The following is a 21,518-nucleotide window of genomic DNA, read 5'->3' as shown; positions in this document are numbered from 1 at the left end:
TGTACAAACACTTTTGAATCTACTTCAAAATAGCACATTTCATTACTAATATTGCCGTATCTACTTACTGTGATGTAAAACTGTTTCTGTCTGTACCAGTATCTGGTGTAGGCGTAAATCGGCTTGGTCTCATTATGTTGGCACTGTTTACACTGCAGTGACTCCCTCAGACTGTCTCTCACCCTCAGTGACTCCCTAAGGATCCCCTGTACCCTGAGGGCCCTGTCCTCAACACTCGGGAACAGATCTTTGTCCAGGTAGATGGAGGGAAGGAGTGCCGAACTGGCATTAAATAGCCAGGACAGTCTGAACAAGAAAACTGCAGTTATTCTCGAATACCAACAAGGAAATCTGAGCAGGAAAAACTCTTTCTGATAACAAAATGTAGTATCTTGTCCAAAATAAAGAAAGTATCATTTTATTTTGAATTTGAATGAAACGACCGCAAGTAAATGACCTTCACCTTAACTGAATGTCAACCTGTTACCAACCAATACAACTTGCAGTATGTAGTATTGTCAAAATGGAACTTATAAATGAAACTAAAGCTGATTGAAGACGTTGCCCTTGAATGACCTTGACCTGTGACAGAATAACCCCAAAATGTACTACTCTTGGTACTTTACCTCTTTATTTGGTGAAGAAGACGTAAATAGATACAAACTTGTTGACAGACTGACAATGAATTAAAAAGCAGAATTATCATTGAAAACAAGCTTGAGACTATAAATAAAGAAACCCACGAACATAAAGAGGTACTGACCATTGTATAACACAATTACAGTAGTAAATGTAACACATACATCACTCTAAATGGAGATGTAACTACCAGCTCAACATGTGGTACTTCACATTGTATAACACAATGACAGTAGTTAATGTAACGCATACATCACTCTAAATGGAGATGTAACTACCAGCTCAACATGTGGTACTTCACAACTTCAAGATGTCCCTGTAACAGTTTGACACATCGTTACCACAAAGAATGACAGAATTTCATGATTAACACTTGAAGGTTTCTTTTTTCTCTGTGACAGAAGATCTAGGCCTGGCAATAGGGTGATAAAAACATAATATTTGTTAACCCTTTCACCCCTATGTAACTATAGTAGACTCTGCCATGCATTGATATGGATGAGTCCATTATGGTCTACAGTGGTGAAAGGGTTAAGGATATATTCTACATAGCTAAAGTTAAAAGCAATGTCATTTATTTCCTTCTCAAAAGAGTTTCATTAAAAGAAAAAGTTAAATTAAACTTAAAATATCACGAAAAATAATTATGAGATATTTGTGAATAAATAGTTTGACACTTTAAAATGTACAAAAATATAAACATATCAATAATACATATCAATGCAGTTCTTCAAAATTATTAGAAACCAATTAGAGAATAAATAGAAAGGAATGTGACCACAGGTATGTAAAGTGACTTTAAACATAATTTATTGTCCAAATAGGTACAAAGGATTTGGCACAAGTTATAGCAACTAGTATGAAGCCATCTCCTATCAACAAAATATTTCATAAATATACAAGTGATGACATAGACAGATAATTTCAAATTCAACAATTAAAAGAAGTCGGTTACCTGGAAATTGTAAAACATACATACATAAACTATAAACTATAGTTTATGTTCAAAATCCTCCGCTGGATTTTATGAAGGACTGCACATGTTTGAATATATTACAATTTACACCCAAAGCCAGGTTTTCATTGCCAAAAATAACAAATTATGAAGAGTTATGTAGCCTTTATCATAAAATGTCATGATTAGTAAGACTAAATCTAACAATGAAGTCAACTTTATATGCAGATTAATTGAGATGATTTTGAGAAGACCAATTCAGTACTGCTGCACAAATCAATTAAGTTCTCTTAAGGCAAACTTTGTTTAATTTCCCAATAAACCTGACTATACACGGAAAGATTCAGCTTGATATTTGATGTAAAAGAACTGGGTGATCTGACAATAGTTGACAATATGAATTTATTATAGTATTGAATTTTCAGAGAAAATGGTTTTCTCCTGCCAACACAACTTCAACCTTGGAGGAGGAGAGAAGGGTAATGTTAACGTTGCATTCTGTGCTGTTAACAAAGCGAGGTGGCACTAGAAAAGAATCTGTTTGAAGCATGGTCTCACCATGAAACAAAACACCAATTCACCTCCAGCACACATGAAGACATGTGGTGGTATTAGTTAGGTAGCTTAAGACCAGCAGTTAGAGCCTGATAAAGCAGCTCCTACCGCATTCTACATTTTAAGATACTGATTGTATGAAATGTTTGTATGATTTTTTTTACAATTGTTAAGTTTATTGGCTTAATCTAACTATATCAAATGTATCAATAATATAATTCTATTGTTGCTGTGACATGCTCACATAGGCAAATAATAGAGGTACCCAAATTAGTCATGTTAATGACAGTAGAAAACATTGATAAACAACAGTACTTACTCATCATTATACTGTATTGTGTCGTTGGCACAGTGAGCTTGTCCTTGACGGTAATTGTAACACCGTGGAAATCCATAAAATCCCCATTTTCCATTTTTCCTTATCTGTCTTGCTTTCCATAAGGTCTGATTCATCAGCAACCTGATGTAAATATATCGATCCATTTTGAAATCAGAACAAATCTCAAGTAAACCAACATGCACATCTTCAGTAACACATCTCTTGTAAAAGAACACTTCAAGTAAAAATAACCAATTAAAACACTTCAGGTAATTCACCACCTCAGGTAATCCCAGTGTTCTACATGCCAAATATCAGTACCAAAGACTTCTTGGTTATACAGGAAATGTACTTCAAATGTTTTAAACATTTGACCTAAATTGCATGTCCTTGACAGTGGGTTTAGGTCAAGGTCAGATATTCATTTGATCATAATATATCAATTATGTAGCTCTTTATCCTAAGGCAGGCTACAGCTATATCACCATCCCAGACCTCTTTACATGTTATTCAGAAGAAGTTGTGTTGACACATTCAACTCATGTGATGTTGAATGCAAAGTCAAAAGGTCAAGGCCATTCTTATCAACAAATCCAGCCAAACATGATTTTGTAGTAAAGGCCAAATTTCATAATCCATTAAAGCCTCTGATGATAGATAACACACCTGGTGAAATATATCATGATGATATAACACACCCGGTGAAATATCACACATTTTAGAAAGATGAACTTAACACACAGTGACTGCAACTTTAATATCTTTAATGCAAAAAATAGATTACACTATAGCTACATCATACAGCTGTATACATCTTAGCAACTGAATTGGAAGATTTTTCACTCCTGTAACCTTTAAATTAAGTCAAGGTTATTTAAACAGAAGTGATATTAGTGTATTTAAAATTCCAGCAAGATACAGATTTTACATACCAAATGTAATTTCTGTACTCTCTGGGCCTAAAGATATATTGAGTTACCAGTTGTTTCAAGTTTTTCACAAACTTAATTCACCCTTTAACTCCAACATTTATATATGTATAACATGATAAGATACTTTCATCATATCTGATAAAATGTATTCCGTCTTTTCGTATTGCAGAGTTATCTTCTCTTGTGAGCAGGTATCAATTGATTGTTACGTCATTTGTATGTGAGATCAACGTCATCAATTTTTGAGAAAACGACGTAATTTTCTCACACAAACCAATGACGTAACAATCAATACCTGCTCACAAGAGAAGATAACTCTGCAATACGAAAAGACGGAATAGCCCGCAGACATTTACACCAGAATAAATACGTTTTAATTTTTACTTAAATTAATATATAACTTAGTCTTTTTTACTTAGATTAATCACGGACTTTGATCTTATCTATTTTTGTTACTTGATCACTGCCTCACGTTGAATGTTTGAAATATTGGATAACCCTTAACCCCAACACGCTGGCCAACCCACTGAGTTATTAAGGAGGTGTGTAACAATTTTAACATATTTGACCCATATGACCTTAATAGTAGGTCAAGGTCATTCATTTGAACAAACTTGACAGCACTTCAGTCCAATTTGCTACAAGTTGAATATCATTTACACAGGTTTTTATTTAGGAATAATTCAATTATTCTTAGTGCATTTTATTCTTCACCTTACAACTTTCGTTTTGTGACTAACGATGATTTACGTAGCTTTGCATAGAGAACGACTGTGTTATATAGGTTAAGTATCTAGTCCCGTCAACGCTTTGTTGGAGCCGACTTTGAAATAAAACATATTGATGACCAGGACTCTACGGCGGGTAACTTGAAAAATGGCGTCGAAGAGGTCTCTGTACAGACCTGCACCACAACAAAATGTTGTACCGAAGAGAAACAGGTGTACATTTAATTTGTTTCACTAAGGCTTGTGATGTATGCCTACTTTACAAATGATGTTTTATTGAAAGAAAAGCCTTATGCTTCCAATCATCTCCGCTTCAAGATTGAAGCACTGACATATGAAAATAGATTGTTTTCATGTTGATATCTTGCATATTGTACTGAATGCTGATAATTGTCTTTAATGAAATGCTTAGTTCGGTTAAATAAGTCAGGATTCTTAATTATCGTGATCGCAATTAAACCGAAAAAAGCTTAGGGGCTTGCATCTGGTATTTCTCCGGTTGTGCACAACGGCGCATATGGGTAATAACCCTGCATTTTAAATTTGGTAACAGTTATAATGGTTCATAGTAACAGTATTACTGAAACGGGAAATAAAGTGAAATGTGAAATAATAACACATACAGATCTTTTAGATATTGGGAACAAAAAGTGCGTTCTGCTTGGTCCCTGCCATGGTCTCAAATTAGGAGGGGGTGGGGATTTAACACCCAGTGTTTTTGTTACATTTTCCCAACTGTTCTATCTCCTTTAGGTTTTGGTGATTTTAGGAAATAAAAGCATTTACAGAATATATCTTAAAAAAATAATCATGATGGTGATATTTTTTTACAGGAAACCTCTTACACAGGGTCGCCTGGTCTCCTCCGGGGCTGAGGGTCACAAGAAGACTGTATTAGCCGGTGGCATTGAAGGTAAAAGTGGACATGCAGTTTTACTGGCTTCATCCAGCCAGACGTCCCTCTCTATTGAGTTAATTGCATAGGAGTGAAATTGATCACTGGTTTTAGTTTTAATCTTTATTTTATCTCCAGCATTTAATAAGCAACATGGCTCTGCCTGCAAAAATGTTCTTATCTTATAATGGTCAATTTTTAAAAGCAGATTTGGGCTAAAGGTTAATTAAAAAAAAGGTCTTATAAATTAATAAAATGGTGAAATGTTTTATACATTATTTTAAAATCATCAACCTCTAATATTGAAATCAAAAACCTTATTAATCATCAAAAGCTGTCATACGTAAAAAACAAAATTGCTAAGTCTGTGATTCAGGTTTTCTTAAATTATGCTTATTAATCATTATTTCTTAAATATACTGATGGAAAGGCTTTTGAAATTGACATTTTTGACAGAACTGAAGAGTTATTCTTTTTGTAGCCAGATGGTAATTTTTAGTTGCTGATTTGAAATATATAAGTAATATACATTAAACAGTGGTGATAATAGCAAGCTACATGTGTACCGACAGCAAACGTTGGTCCTGTACAATATTGGTTTTATGATTCTGCTAAACTTAAGTTTTATGATTTTGTCTGTCATGTTTTATGTTAAAATAGGTTAAGAAATTTTTTCTGAGAGAATCTGCCATACATGCAATTGTTATGATTTCAACATGACCCAACATTTAGTTACTAGTAAGAAGTGGCACAATCTTCAATCTAGTAACAAGTGTCTAGCTCACAAAGAATAAAATGAGATACCGGTATTTGTCATATTTATAGAAAATGTACCAGCTAGTAGGAATGGGTCTCAGAGGGCACAAGAGTCCACAAGACAACAGATCTTTGACACATCAGTGACTCCTGTGGGACAGGAGCCGGAGAGTGTGACAGTCACACCTCGCAGGTAAAACACTAGCGTCCAGGGGATCAGTCGGGCAAAGTAAAACTACTTCTGTTATTTACTCCATATACATTCCTTTATCTTTACAAGTAAAATGATGTCTGTTCCAAGTATCTTTTGTCAAATTTACAAATTTAGATGATTCGTGTACAGGAATACAGTGCTCAAAGTAACTGTTTGTTGTTTTTTATGTTTAAAAAAATAATATTAGGAGATAGAATGGGATGGATGCTCAAACTGTTCGTCTTAATATCACAATGTCTATTTTCACGCAATTTACGGATTCATACTGGCATGACAACTTACCAATTAAAATCCTAGATTGTGAAATATTTATTGCTACAAATTCAAGCCTGCTGTGTACTAACAGCTATGTTGTATTATATTTTTTGTTCATGAATGATACAGAATGGCTCCCAGGATCACTGAACACCGATCTCCAGCACCTTCAAACCCCGCCATGAACCTTGACCTCTCAGATAGTGACTTTGACCTTTCCTTGCAATACAAGGTACAATTGAAGACAAAATAAAATGTGTGACAGATTAGTTCTCTACTGTATTTTACAACCATTAGTTTTTTTCAACTTATAATACTAATTATTCCAGTTGGCTTGGATGAGAGCATGCTAATGCCTTAATGTGAGATGAAAATTGAGTGCCTAGAAAACCCCCACATGATTGGGCAGGTGATCCAGTACCCTTTAACGTCCCATCGGGGATGTGATTTGTTCATGAATCTGGAATAATTTATTGGTTTTTATTTTTACCCCTGATTTTGACATTGTATTTAATTCCATTTTACTTTACCAAGTTTACATTTTGTTTGATCAAAATATCCTTTGAATTTCTATCATATTTAAGAGAACAAATTCCTGTTGATTTTCATTTCAGAGTTCTATAAGAATTATTTATCTGAAGCACAAAATCTACAAAACCTGTAAATAAAGTGATCAGCAATCACTTTTTTTTTACCCATATCCTAACCGTCGACATAATATTAATGTGCTGTACATTGTACAATTGTTTGCCCTAGTCACTGTTCTGTACATTGTATGATTGTTTGCCCTAGTCACTGTTCTGTACATTGTATGATTGTTTGGCCTTTTCACTGTTCTGTACATTGTATGATTGTTTACCCTAGTCACTGTTCTGTACATTGTATGATTGTTTACCCTAGTCACTGTTCTGTACATTGTATGATTGTTTGCCCTATTCACTGTTCTGTACATTGTATGATTGTTTACCCTAGTCACTGTTCTGAACATTGTACGATTGTTTGCCCTGGTCACTGTTCTGTACATTGTACGATTGTTTGCCCTAGTCACTGTTCTGTACATTGAACGATTGTTTGCCCTAGTCACTGTTCTGTACATTGTATTATTGTTTGCCCTAGTCACTGTTCTGTACATTGTACAATTGTTTGCCCTAGTCACTGTTATGTACATTGTATGATTGTTTGCCCTGGACACTGTTCTGTACATTGTACGATTGTTTGCCCTTGTCACTGTTATGTACATTGTACGATTGTTTGCCCTAGTCACTGTTCTGTACATTGAACGATTGTTTGCCCTAGTCACTGTTATGTACATTGTATGATTGTTTACCCTAGTCACTGTTCTGAACATTGTACGATTGTTTGCCCTGGTCACTGTTCTGTACATTGTACGATTGTTTACCCTAGTCACTGTTCTGTACATTGTACGATTGTTTACCCTAGTCACTGTTCTGTACATTGTACGATTGTTTGCCCTGGTCACTGTTCTGTACATTGTACGATTGTTTGCCCTTGTCACTGTTCTGTACATTGTACGATTGTTTGCCCTGGTCACTGTTCTGTACATTGTACGATTGTTTACCCTAGTCACTGTTCTGTACATTGTACGATTGTTTGCCCTAGTCACTGTTCTGTACATTGTACGATTGTTTGCCCTTGTCACTGTTCTGTACATTGTACGATTGTTTGCCCTGGTCACTGTTCTGTACATTGTACGATTGTTTGCCCTTGTCACTGTTCTGTACATTGTACGATTGTTTGCCCTGGTCACTGTTCTGTACATTGTACGATTGTTTGCCCTAGTCACTGTTATGTACATTGTTCGATTGTTTGCCCTAGTCACTGTTCTGTACATTGTATGATTGTTTGCCCTAGTCACTGTTCTGTACATTGTACGATTGTTTGCCCTAGTCACTGTTCTGTTCATTGAACGATTGTTTGCCTTAATTAGTCACCCACCCAGAGGATACACAGACAGAGGCCTCAGGAAGTCCTACTTATAGACGCTTCACGCCAGACCAAGGATCCTTTTGAATCAGAGGTGGACATTCAGATTGGATTTGAAAAGTCTCCAGTGAAAATTGTTTGTCACTCACCCTCAGCTATTGAGTCCAGTTTTAGGTATTTAAAGTGTTTCTTTTACTTCTTTAACTCTTCCTTGCTGTGACTTTCGTTTTTGCTCCTTTTCTATGTATGTTAAAATATACACTGATTTTTATATAAAGAATAATTTTTACTGATGCCAAGGTTTATGCTTGTCTCTATTTATTACTGTTAATGGGTAAATTGACATTTTCATCTACAATTTCCTATGTTGTGTACTACCCTAATTGTTACAATTATTTTTTCAATGAATATTTTCCTATCATTTGGTTTAATGTTCCCAATGTTTAAATTATTAATTATTTTGGGATGTTTTCATGCATATCTTTTACAAATTTTATGATAAAATAACCATATTTTCTTTTGGTCATGAAAGATGCTAATTAAAATTCCAAAGAGGACACAACCTGAATGTAGTATAGACAAGTTTTAAGAAAAGTGGATTCACTAAAACCCTAGGTTGATGCCATTGTTCACTATTTGGATTTCCCTCATTTCTGCAGAGAAAAAAATCTGTGTCTTTCTTTGAAAGAAAAAATAAGGTCAGGATAGGAAAAGGTCTTACCCAATGTATCTGTTTTCTTTTAAACCATTTCTTTATTTTATTTCCTGTTTCATTTCAGAGCCTCAGCAGAAAGAAATAGAGATAGCCGTGATAAAAATGTGTCCATATGTAGTTCTATATCTCTGTCGGAGCCTGTAAGAGACAAACGTCACAAAGCCCCTGTTGTGATACGAGAGAAAGCAAACTCAGGTTTGTGTATTTGAAATTGTCTGTTATTTGCAGTAATAATGATTTGAAAGCTTTACAGTTGAATTTATAATTTTGATGTTGTTTAGTTCAAATGTATTTTGCTTTTCTGATTACATGTTTGAGAAAAGTGGTAAATAACATTTAAACAGTAAAACATTTAAATGTAAAAATAATATTTAAAGTAAAATAATTATGTTGTGTTGTATTTGCAAACTTTTTAAAAATTTATTTGAAATAACGAAAAACTTAGTGTTTCAATTTTCACCTCATAGTCTGAAGGGATTTTAATTAAATATCCCTTTACATTGAGTCCAGGGGATTTTGATATACCAGTATTGAAGTAAATTGTGTCAAAATTGATATCATATCTTGTTATATGGAGTCTCACAAAAGTGATGACTTTGTGCAGACTTTAAGTCTGTTGTTCAATCTTATTGACATTGTACGATTCTAAAGTCAATAAAATTTGCTATTAATTATGCATTTAGAACAACCAAACAGTTTCTTGATTTGCAGAGTGTGACATTACTTTGTGGTCCTGAGGTTCGACGTACGTTAATAATAATAATAATGAATAATGATATACACCAATTAATATATAGCGCCCTATCTAGCTAGAATATGCCACTCTAACACGTTTTACAATACATAGATATACAATATACATTTAATACAATTTGCATATACATACATTAATCAATATTGAGGAATTTGCAGGAACTGCCTATCAGGTGATAACTACTATTCTCGCACCTCAGACAGAGATATCCCATGTCATACCCCATGCTAGATTTTTCTGTCTCGTCCGATCTGTCTTGCACCTTTATGTGACATTTCCCAGAATTTTACACTGCGATGTATTCATCCGCACATTAACTGCTTGAAATTGACAATCTGCATTATAAATGTTGTTTTATTGTTATATGTATAGTTTTGATGTTGTTAGATATCTGATGTTGTAGATAAAATATAATCTACACTGTGAAATGCGTTGTCATCTATGTAAGAACGGACTACATTTTTTTACGCAGAAACATTCAAATGTAGCTTAAGAAGTGAAGAGGTAATTTTCATTTGAGGCCCCAGACGGGATACTTGAAGTTTTTAGCAAAATTGAATTATTATTTTTTAACATAAAGGTGCGAGAAAAACCAATTACCTGTAACTAAGCAAGATCAGTTTATCTCAGTCTCGGGCTAAGATTCTGTAACATTCCAACCTCGGCTTATCCCTCGGTTTGGATTTTGTTACAGAATCTTAATCCTCGACTGAGATAACCCGATCTCGCTCAGTTACAGGTAATAGATTTTATTAGTCCTATGCCACCTAGCTAATGTCTTCCTATGTGTGTATGCCTGAGTGTGTGCTGGAGATGTAATGTGTTGTGCGAGATCTTCTGATCAATCAACAGAAATATTGATTAATGAACATCCTGCTATCTTCCCTATCTAGATGGTCTTGGACGACACCTCCAGGCGTCAATTGACAGTTTACCATTGCTGACCCAGATAGAGAAGGATCTGGAGAATAGACAGAATTTCCCCCAGCCCAACTTTGACGACTCATCTGTCTCCTCCATCGCTGGCCAGCCAGTCCAAGATGTAACAGGTGAAACTGACCGGGACGACGTCCAGTCTATGGTCAGCGATGTCAGTGATGTATGCTCATTGGATGAGTATGTCATCAGAGGGAAAAAAAATGCAAAACTGTAAGAGTTTCTAAAAATGATTCGTATACAGTTGTTTTATACATATATGACATAAAGTAAATGTATGTTTAAAGAGCAAGCCCAAAAATTAAATAAGGAGGTACTTCTCTCTATTCTTCACTTTGGCAAATATAGTTATGGATTTGTGTTTATCGGGCCTGTTTCATAGTTAAGTATGAGATGTACATTGTGTAATGAGAAATATATTTCCATACACAGAAAGAAAATTCAATTTAATTTTAGGAACACAATAAAGAAGGCGCCTACTAAAGCACCACCATCTACAAAGAAAAATAGTAAGTAATAGAAGTTTTCAAAATAATCTTTTATTACCGGTAACATTGTTTTTTGCGTTCACCCATACATCAAACATAGGGTTACCCTGAACTGAAATGTAAGTTTTAAGCACACCCATAACAACAAAGGGTTATTCTGAAGAACACTTTCAGTATTAAACCTACCAATAAACATTGGGTCATGCTGAGCAAGATAAAGTTTCAATCTTAAGCCTACCCATATATAAAGCATTGCCGATTTGGGTTACCTTGAACTCTCTTAGTATTTAGCTACAGCCTCAGCCAAAGAGAGATGGGGTTAGTACCCTCAGCTGAATTTTCAGTCAGTTGAATAAAAATATAAAACTTTTTTTTTTTTTTCATTTCAGAGAGAATAGTTCCCTCTAGATATAAACAGGCAGCTGCATCACATTCTTTAATTGCAGACAAGGTAAGGAAGTTTTCCTCGTGTGTGTGCTATGATTTATCATCTATTATTCGACAGGAAATATATAATATAAAAGTGTGGGCTTGTGGAAATTGTATGAGTTATTATTATTGGTTTGATTTATGGTGGTACATGTTTGGATTTTGAATTATCTGTCTGGTGGTGCCAGGGTGGGTTTATGGTGGTACATGTTTGGATTTTGAATGATCTGTCTGGTGGTGCCAGGGTGGGTTTATGCAATGTTCCTGTATAAGTCATCCTTCCAGTTAAATTTTCTGCATTTTCAGTTTTTCAGAACTGTAATGTCTCGAGTCATGACAATTGTTTTGTTACTATGATAGGTGGCTCTCATGCTCTTAGAGTCAGTATTGAAACCTGATCAAAATAAATTATTAGCTTTACCTACAGAACCATGTCATGTAGAGTCAGTAGCTTAAGGATCCCTGCACAACTGCCTAAATTATAATTTCTGGAAATGGGAAACTTTTTACTGGGTTGGAAATAGCTTTAATTATTTCTGAAGATCTGTACAGGTCTGGCCCATGTAATCTGAATCTTCAGTGCATTCTCTGTAACAAAGTATCTCTCTGTTAATGAAGTCTGTTAGACAAGACAAGTCTGGTAAGGGCAGTAAGAGTATGGATGTCTCCACACGTCCCGTCAGTCGACACACCAAGACCAAGAAGTCTACTGCCCCAGTGATTGTAAAGGAGAGAGAGCGCCCCCATACCCCTGATAACTCCCACATGTCTACAGGGGCAAAAACCTCAACGCCAACAATGGACAGCTCCTTCTTCCCATCAGAGATTGATGCCTCAGCTATACAAGCAGATGGATCCATCCTGTCTACAGGTAAAATGTCACAAATCACAGGTAAAATGTCACAAATCACAGGTAAAATGTCAAAATCACAGGTAAAATGTCACAAATCACAGGTAAAATGTCACAAATCACAGGTAAAATGTCAAAATCACGGATAAAATGTCACAAATCACAGGTAAGAATGTTTCCGGGATATTGTAATTAACTCTATGGTTCTCTGATATGCTTTTCATCTTCATAGAGCCCTATGGAAACTAGTGCTGAGTAATGTTGACCCCTTGGTCCTTATAGGTCCTTTTGTCTTTTTCAAGTTCCAGATATTTTTTTCCCCCTACACGATTTATGTGTACGATAATTATTGTGGTATTTGCAGGACACAGGTCACATTTGATAAGAACGCCAGGAAAAGATGGAGGAAGGAAAGATGTACGTGCTGACCTACGAGACATCCATGACCCATTCTCTCAGTCCATCCTGTCCAATGCCTCGGTCATGTCCGACATGATGGACGTCTCCAACAGAAAACAAATGACCAAAGTCAGTACTCAATCCAAAGATAACCAAATTTTCTAATATATCAGATATATTTTCTTTTCCAAAATTACTGAATTTAAAGTATCAATCAGCTATTGTCGCCATCTTGTCAGAGTTTACTGCAATCTAACCTGGTAATCCCAGAAGTTACCCTGTTATCTGATGTCCCTAAACATTAACATTCACTTCTCTGCTAGTCATACTCCAATATATATTTACAATTTTCCATTTCTAATATGAACTTTTTACGAAGAATTTGCCAACTGATACTCTGTTTGATATGGAATAATTGTTGTGCGTGTCCAGCCTCAGCAATCTAAACTGACCCAGGGTCAGATGGACCTACTGTACATGCGGTATACCCAGTGGCTGTACCTCTACACTAAGGCCAAAAAGTCGCGTGAAGAACAAGAGAAACGCGAAATGGTAAGTATGGCGGAAAAAGTCGTAAGTCAATAATTCTAGATCTTACTACTCTCTTCAAGTGTTTTTAGGCCACCTTGTCTCAAAGACAAAGACCAGCTAATTAATTAGGATGTCTATTGTTAGTCAGTCAAGAAAATCTTCTAACCACTTCTTTCAAACCTTGTATGGAATTTCACCAAATTTGACTAGAAACGTTCCTAGGTGGTAGTAGTAATAATGTACAAACCCCAAAACAATAAAAATATATCCCAATTGCTAGGCATACAAAGACAAATACGGATATGGCACCAGGATTGGCCATGGAGTCTGCCGTCACTCTTAGGAACTAAATCTCTGGGTTATAATATGGAAACAATTTATATCCCCACCAAGTAGGAATATGTGCAATTGCTGAGCATATAGATTTGGGAGCTCATATGCCACCAGGATCGACCCAGGATCTTGTCCAACCCCTTGGAACTTAGTCCCTGGATCAAAACTTGAATTTGTCGTGATCTCAACCTATTACCATTATACAAATACTGGGCATGAAGAATGAACAGCTCTTTGGTCTTGCCCTGTCTCTTTGGCTTAGTCCCTGGATCATAACAGGTTAATGGTAGGGATATTTACCATAGCCACATGTAAAATTGCTTCATGTTAAGAGATGGATACTTGTGATTTGCCCCAGTGGACACCGTCATTTAGTCTGAGCTTTAATATGGTTCAGATCACCACCATATCAGTATACATGTATATACACTTGCTGGGCATGGAGAGACACAACACTTTATGCTACAAAGATAAATTCTTGGATAATTAATTGCAGTATTGCTTAATGAGAATATTTTGCTTTGACTGCTTAAATATCCAGGTGAGCACCTGTTGTATTATATAAAGAATGTCGGTGACACACAAAAGTTTATTTCAAGCTATTTTTTTTCTTTATACTCCCCCCTCCCCCACCTCCACCCATCCCCCTCCCATCCGCGCTGTAGGTGTGCTTTTACATTCTACAAAAATGTTCATTAAGAAGAAAAAGTTTTTAAAAAAAATAGTGTTTTCCTCTTCTTTATTTTTCCCTTTCTTCCATCTTCGAACAAAAACAAACCATTTCAAGGCAATAGGCTTAGTAAGAATAGCTAGCTGATTCCATGCTGGGTAAGAAGGAATGGAGGCCACAAATAAAATTATTTTTTCAATACTTAAATAGATACTTTGAATAAGTATATATATATATATATATTTTTATTACTGATAAATTACTGAAAATAGTCAATTTAAATGTTGTATTTTGTTTTTGTATAATTGATGCCAGAAAGGCTAATAATCATTATTATCATGCTTAACCCATGGTCACCGTTCTGCCATATGGTATAGGCCCAACTTAGCAGTCTACATGAAGAAGTTGAAAAACTACGTAAGAAAAAGCATGACTTGGATATCCGACTAGAGCGTCAGAAACACCTGAACTTGGTAGATGATCAAGTTGATCAACAGGTGAGTTTATATATATATACAGGTAATTAAACCATTCACATTAACAGTTGATCAACAGGTGAGTTTATATATATATACAGGTAATTAAGCCATTCACATTAACAGTTGATCAACAGGTGAGTTTATATACTTCCAAGGTACAATTGAAGTGTTTTTATACAGGTAATTAAACCATTAACAGTTGATCAACAGCTGAGTTTATATACTTCCAAGGTACAAATGAAGTGTTTTTATACAGGTAATTAAACCATTCACATTAAATAAACCATCAAATAATGGTGGCGACTGATCTGTGTACTGTCAGATTTATTTATAGTTTGTCTTTTAGATAAGTTGAGTTTTGATAACTTTTTCGTTTTTGCATTTAATAGGGAAATAATTGCTGAAAGCGTAATAAACAACAGGTGATTTCTAAAAGGAACAAAGATAAAATTAATAGAATAAATGTTATTTAAAACCCCAATATTTCGGCCTACTGGCCTTCATCTTATTGCTGAAAGGTTTTATAAGTTGAACCGCAAAATTGCCTTTTTTGATTCATTGTAAAAAATTTAGTCACATTTATTTTCTCCCTGAAGTCAAAACAACTGCTCAGGACTGCTCAGTTCACTAATGGTATGACTGACCTACACTGGCGGGTAACAAATCAGGTGTCCAGTGGTTTAACGGCATATTTATAAAGGGTAGATTCCAAGTGGGATTGGAAGTAATCCTGTACTTTACAATGTCACCCTTGAGTCATTATTGCGTTTGTAGCGCCAGTTACTGGGACCAATTGTTGCCAATCTACCAAAGCTGTGTAGGGAGTATGAGAGTTTAGCGCATGCTTTGGATACCACACGTCACCAGATCCCCACCCAGGGGGTTTATCTCCCCGATGATGAGGACGAACTCCAAAGTAGGTCACTGGGCTAAAGAGCTGTCAAGATCTTCGGCACACCTAAGTGGTTTTATTAATCCAATATATGGAGCATTTTCCAATTCCGTGTTTACACAGTGTAGAGCGTTTTTAGCTTCCAGTTGATCCAAATTTCAAAACGTTTTTTTATATTTAATACCATTACAGCACTCACGTATCACATATATTACTTCAGAGGCATCATAATTGAAGCTCACCATAAAAGGCCGACAATTTAAGAATTATAGTTTGTTTGGATAAAACAACAGGATATAATGTTACGCAACAAAATGCACATATTTGTCTCTAATAATTATGTTTAAAAGTAGGGTAGATACAAACATAGACACAAGGTTCATGTGTTCAATATTACAGATTCAACATTCAACCCTTTAGCTAAATAACATAACATTTATGATTACATTCAACAAAAAATTCACAAAATTGAAATCCTGAATTTGATTGCAGAGGAATCGTAAAGGCATTGAAAAAAGGTAAAGCAGGCTGAGTGCATTTCTCTTTTTCATTCTGTTGTAGGAAAATTAGAAAAAGAATTGTCGACAAGTGAACAACTTCTAGGGGAGTTATCAGTGATGATTAGACAGCCGGTCACCACGGTGACATCTATGTCCAAGGCTTTGGCTGCCATGGAGAAAGGTGTAGACGCTCAAACACACGAACTTAAACAGTAAGTACAAGGTCACTGACCACAAAAACTTAAACAGGAAGTACAAGGTCACTGACCGCACAAACTTAAACAGTAAGTACAGGGGCACTGACCACATGAAATTTAACAGTAAGTACAAGATCACTGACCACACAAACCTAAACAGTAAGTACAGGGACACTGACCACACAAAATTAAACAGTAAGTACACGGTCACTGACCACACAATCTTAAACAGTAAGTATAGGGTCACTGACCACATGAAATTTAACAGTAAGTACAAGTCACTGACCACACAAGCTTAAACAGTAAGTACACGGTCACTGACCACACCAACTTAAACAGTAAGTATAGGGTCACTGACCACATGAACTTCAACAGTAAGTACAGGGTCTCTGACCACACCAACTTAAACAGTAAGTACAAGGTTACTGACCACACAAACTTCAATAGTAAGTACAGGGGCACTGACCACACAAAATTAAACAGTAAGTACACGGTCACTGACCACACGAACTTAAACAGTAAGTCCAGGGTCACTGACCAAACAAACTTAAACAGTAAGTCCAGGGTCACTGACCAAACAAACTTATACAGTAAGTACAGGGGCACTGACCACATGAAATTTAACAGTAAGTACAAGTCACTGACCACACAATCTTAAACAGTAAGTACACGGTCACTGACCACACGAACTTAAACAGTAAGTCCAGGGTCCCTGCCCCCATGAACTTTAACAGTAAGTACAAGATCACTGACCACACAAAATTAAACAGTAAGTACAAGATCACTGACCACACAACCTTAAACACTCAGTACAGGGTCACTGCCCACACAAACTTAAAGAGTAAGTACAAGGTCACTGACCGCACAAACTTAAACAGTAAGTACAAGGTCACTGACCACACAAACGTAAACAGTAAGTACAGGGTCACTGACCACACAAACTTAAATAGTAAGTACAGGGTCACTGACTACATGAACTTTAACAGTAAGTACAAGGTCACTGACCACACAAACTTAAAAACTAAGTACAGGGTCACTGACCACATGAACTTAAACAGTAAGTACATGGTCACTGACCACATGAACTTCAACAGTAAGTACAGGGTCACTGACCACATGAACTTCAACAGTAAGTACAGGGTCACTGACCACATGAACTTCAACAGTAAGTACAGGGTCACTGACCACATGAACTTTAACAGTAAGTACAAGGCACTGACCACACAAACTTAAACAGTAAGTACAAGGTCACTAACCACACAAACTTAAACAGTAAGTACAGGGTCACTGACCACATGAACTTCAACAGTAAGTACAGGGTCACTGACCACATGAACTTAAACAGTAAGTACAGGGTCACTGACCACATGAACTTCAACAGTAAGTACAAGGTCACTGACCACAAAAACTTGTCACTGACATCAATGTCCAAAGCTCTGACCGTCATGGTGAAAATTCTGGGTACTAAATCCAGCTAATTATATAATGGGACCCTACAACTATCATGGTGTACCAGTTACTGCTATTTGTAATTTATTTTATGTATGTACATGTAGGTGTCACATTGGACTTTACCAAATTTTACAATTATCAAAATAATCAAAACTTAATTCTAGGTTTAACTGCATTGTAAGGGTTGTGTTTCTGTTCAGGTTGTGTTTCTGTCGTTTCTGTTCAGGTTGTGTTTCTGTCGTTTCCGTTCCGGTTGTGTATCTGTTCAGGCTGTGTTTCTGTCGTGTCTGTTCAGGTTGTGTTTCTGTTCAGGTTGTGTTTCTGTTCAGGTTGTGTTTCTGTCGTTTCTGTTCAGGTTGTGTTTCTGTCGTTTCCGTTCAGGTTGTGTTTCTGTCGTTTCCGTTCAGGTTGTGTTTCTGTCGTTTCTGTTCAGGTTGTGTTTCTGTCGTTTCCGTTCAGGTTGTGTTTCTGTCGTGTCTGTTCAGGTTGTGTTTCTGTTCAGGTTGTGTTTCTGTCGTTTCTGTTCAGGTTGTGTTTCTGTCGTTTCTGTTCAGGCTGTGTTTCTGTCTTTTCTGTTCAGGTTGTGTTTCTGTCGTTTTTGTTCAGGCTGTGTTTCTGTGCCAGTATACTTTATGTGTTTATTTATATCACACTGATTTGATAAAGGTGAAATTACCTGAAGAGAACATTTTTATAGCTTTTCCTGTGCGTCTAATTCTTGTACTGCACTGTGCTAAAATTTGTACTCAGAATTTCAAATGATGCATAAAGCTCCAAAATTGACAAGTAAAATAAGTAGGTTAAAGTTTTAAGTATATCGAAGGTAAGACATGTTGTGAAGTTTTACAAAGCTTTCCTGTCTGTAAAATTCTAGTGCTGTGCTGAAATTGTGCTTTCTGATTGAATGATGTGAAAGCTCAGAATTAGAATATGACTAAAATGAGTACAATGTATAAAAAATTAATATCATTAATGATAAGGAAAGTAATATTATAGCATCAATAGTTTTGCATGAACTTTAATAACATACAGACTGGTACACATTGTTTTCTTCCTTTTCAGTTGTACAGAAATTATATCAGCAACACAGAGCCTGACAATACAAGAAACATCACTTAAGATACAAGAAATGCAAGCCTAATTAGATTAGAGTGGAGTTATCTTTTCCTGTTCAGTCTGAAAAGAGTTGTTTTTCCTTCAAACTTTCAAGAACTGTCTCACAAGATGTAAAGGTGAATGCAATGCTCTCTCAAATTCTTTGAAAGATTACAACCATTAATGAGCACGATTAAATAGTTTTATGGCTTTTTTTCATCCAGGACTTAGTTTTACTACATTTCTGTTAATTAAAGAAAGTCCAAAATATAAATTGATGAATTAAAAATAACAGTGAAATTAGCTTATTATATGTAATTTTGTTATACTCTGGACAAGCAGGTAGTATTTTAGACAAAACAGAAGCTATAATATACGGTAAAACAGAAGCTATACTGTACGGTAAAACAGAAGCTATACTGTACGGTAAAACAGAAGCTGTAATGTACGGTAAAACAGAAGCTGTAATGTACGGTAAAACAGAAGCTATAATATACGGTAAAAAAGAAGCTATAATGTACGGTAAAATAGAAGCTGTAATATACGGTAAAACAGAAGCTATAATGTACAGTAAAATAGAAGCTGTAATGTACGGTAAAACAGAAGCTATAATGTACGGTAAAGTAGAAGCTGTAATGTACGGTAAAACAGAAGCTATAATGTACGGTAAAGTAGAAGCTGTAATGTACGGTAAAACAGAAGCTATAATATAAGGTAAAACAGAAGCTATAATGTACGGTAAAATCGAAGCTGTAATGTACGGTAAAACAGAAGCTATAATGTACGGTAAAACAGAAGCGGTAATGTACGGTAAAACAGAAGCTATAATATACGGTAAAACAGAAGCTATAATGTACGGTAAAATAGAAGCTATAATGTACGGTAAAACAGAAGCGGTAATGTACGGTAAAACAGAAGCTATAATATACGGTAAAACAGAAGCTATAATGTACGGTAAAATAGAAGCTGTAATGTACGGTAAAACAGAAGCTATAATATACGGTAAAACAGAAGCTATAATGTACGGTAAAACAGAAGCTATAATGTACGGTAAAACAGAAGCTATAATGTACGGTAAAATAGAAGCTATGATGTACGGTTGATGATCTACCTTATGTCCTTTTAGATATTTAGTTAATCAGAAATTTACTGAAGAATAACATTTTATTCCTTCTGTTTAACCAGGATATTGCGTTCTATTAGATGATACACAGAGATTTCTTTTCTTGAAACGATTTACCATGATCAAATTTTGTCAATTTCAAATCAATTCCCCTTCAAAGCAGATGACCTTTATTGAAAAGTAAAATATTGGAAAGTGTCTGATAGTAAATCTTTGTCCATCTAGCTGTGTAGTAAATCTTTGTCCATCTAGCTGTAAAGTAAATCTTTGTCCATCTAGCTGTGTAGTTAATCTTTGTCCATCTAGCTGTGTAGCAAATCTTTGTCCATCTAGCTGTGTAGTAAATCTTTGTCGATCTAGCTGTGAAGTAAATCTTTGTCCATCTAGCTGTGAAGTAAATCTTTGTCCATCTAGCTGTGAAGTAAATCTTTGTCCATCTAGCTGTGAAGTAAATCTTTGTCCATCTAGCTGTGAAGTAAATCTTTGTCCATCTAGCTGTGTAGTAAATTTTTGTCCATCTAGCTGTGTAGTAAATCTTTGTCAATCTAGCTGTGTAGTAAATCTTTGTCCATCTAGCTGTAAAGTAAATCTTTGTCCATCTAGCTGTGTAGTTAATCTTTGTCCAGCTAGCTGTGTAGTAAATCTTTGTCCATCTAGCTGTAAAGTAAATCTTTGTCCATCTAGCTGTGTAGTTAATCTTTGTCCAGCTAGCTGTGTAGTAAATCTTTGTCCATCTAGCTGTGAAGTAAATCTTTGTCCATCTAGCTGTGTAGTAAATCTTTGTCAATCTAGCTGTGTAGTAAATCTTTGTCCATCTAGCTGTGTAATAAATCTTTGTCCATCTAGCTGTGTAGTTAATCTTTGTCCAGCTAGCTGTGTAGTAAATCTTTGTCCATCTAGCTGTGTAATAAATCTTTGTCCATCTAGCTGTGTAGTTAATCTTTGTCCAGCTAGCTGTGTAGTAAATCTTTGTCCATCTAGCTGTAAAGTAAATCTTTGTCCATCTAGCTGTGCCGTTAATCTTTGTCCATCTAGCTGTGTAGTAAATCTTTGTCAATCTAGCTGTGTAGTAAATCTTTGTCCATCTAGCCGTGAAGTAAATCTTTGTCCATCTAGCTGTGTAGTAAATTTTTGTCCATCTAGCTGTGTAGTAAATCTTTGTCCCATCTAGCTGTGAAGTAAATCTTTGTCCATCTAGCTGTGAAGTAAATCTTTGTCCATCTAGCTGTGTAGTAAATCTTTGTCGATCTAGCTGTGAAGTAAATCTTTGTCCATCTAGCTGTGAAGTAAATCTTTGTCCATCTAGCTGTGAAGTAAATCTTTGTCCATCTAGCTGTGTAGTAAATCTTTGTCCATCTAGCTGTGAAGCTTTATGTTTGATTGATTCAGTAAGAGGTTAGAGCTGAATAGATTTCATAACAACGCAAAGTCTGTGTGCAAATAAGTGGAAAGTATTATTAGTGTTAATAAGAACTATGTATTT

At 35.6% G+C, this 21,518-nt stretch overlaps 2 protein-coding genes across 2 annotated transcripts in view; one reads left to right on the top strand and one right to left on the bottom strand.

Annotated features, from left to right (window-relative positions):
* LOC110450217 (hyaluronidase-like) overlaps positions 1-21,518 on the bottom strand; it is a 29,305-nt gene that overhangs the window by 1,012 nt on the left and 6,775 nt on the right. Inside the window, exons 3-4 of the mRNA XM_021497565.1 lie at positions 2,469-2,609; positions 69-306 (exon numbers count right to left, since the gene is read on the bottom strand). Of these exons, the coding sequence (XP_021353240.1) occupies positions 69-306; positions 2,469-2,609 (379 nt within the window). The remainder of the gene's footprint in view (positions 1-68; positions 307-2,468; positions 2,610-21,518) is intronic.
* On the top strand, positions 4,256-20,012 carry LOC110450215. Its single transcript, XM_021497550.1, has 16 exons — positions 4,256-4,341; positions 4,962-5,041; positions 5,849-5,972; positions 6,378-6,480; positions 8,197-8,366; positions 8,972-9,102; positions 10,555-10,810; positions 11,054-11,106; positions 11,475-11,536; positions 12,133-12,385; positions 12,729-12,892; positions 13,196-13,315; positions 14,675-14,794; positions 15,551-15,692; positions 16,230-16,380; positions 18,880-20,012. The coding sequence occupies exons 1-16, from the start codon at positions 4,277-4,279 to the stop codon at positions 18,956-18,958; spliced, it is 2,073 nt and encodes a 690-aa protein (XP_021353225.1). The 5' UTR covers positions 4,256-4,276; the 3' UTR covers positions 18,959-20,012.

Source organism: Mizuhopecten yessoensis, unplaced genomic scaffold (assembly GCF_002113885.1).
Source record: "Mizuhopecten yessoensis strain PY_sf001 unplaced genomic scaffold, ASM211388v2 scaffold523, whole genome shotgun sequence".
Classification (NCBI taxonomy): Eukaryota; Metazoa; Mollusca; class Bivalvia; order Pectinida; family Pectinidae; genus Mizuhopecten; species Mizuhopecten yessoensis.
The sequence above is the reverse complement of the archived record's forward strand: the minus strand, read 5'-3'. Positions and strand labels throughout refer to the sequence as shown.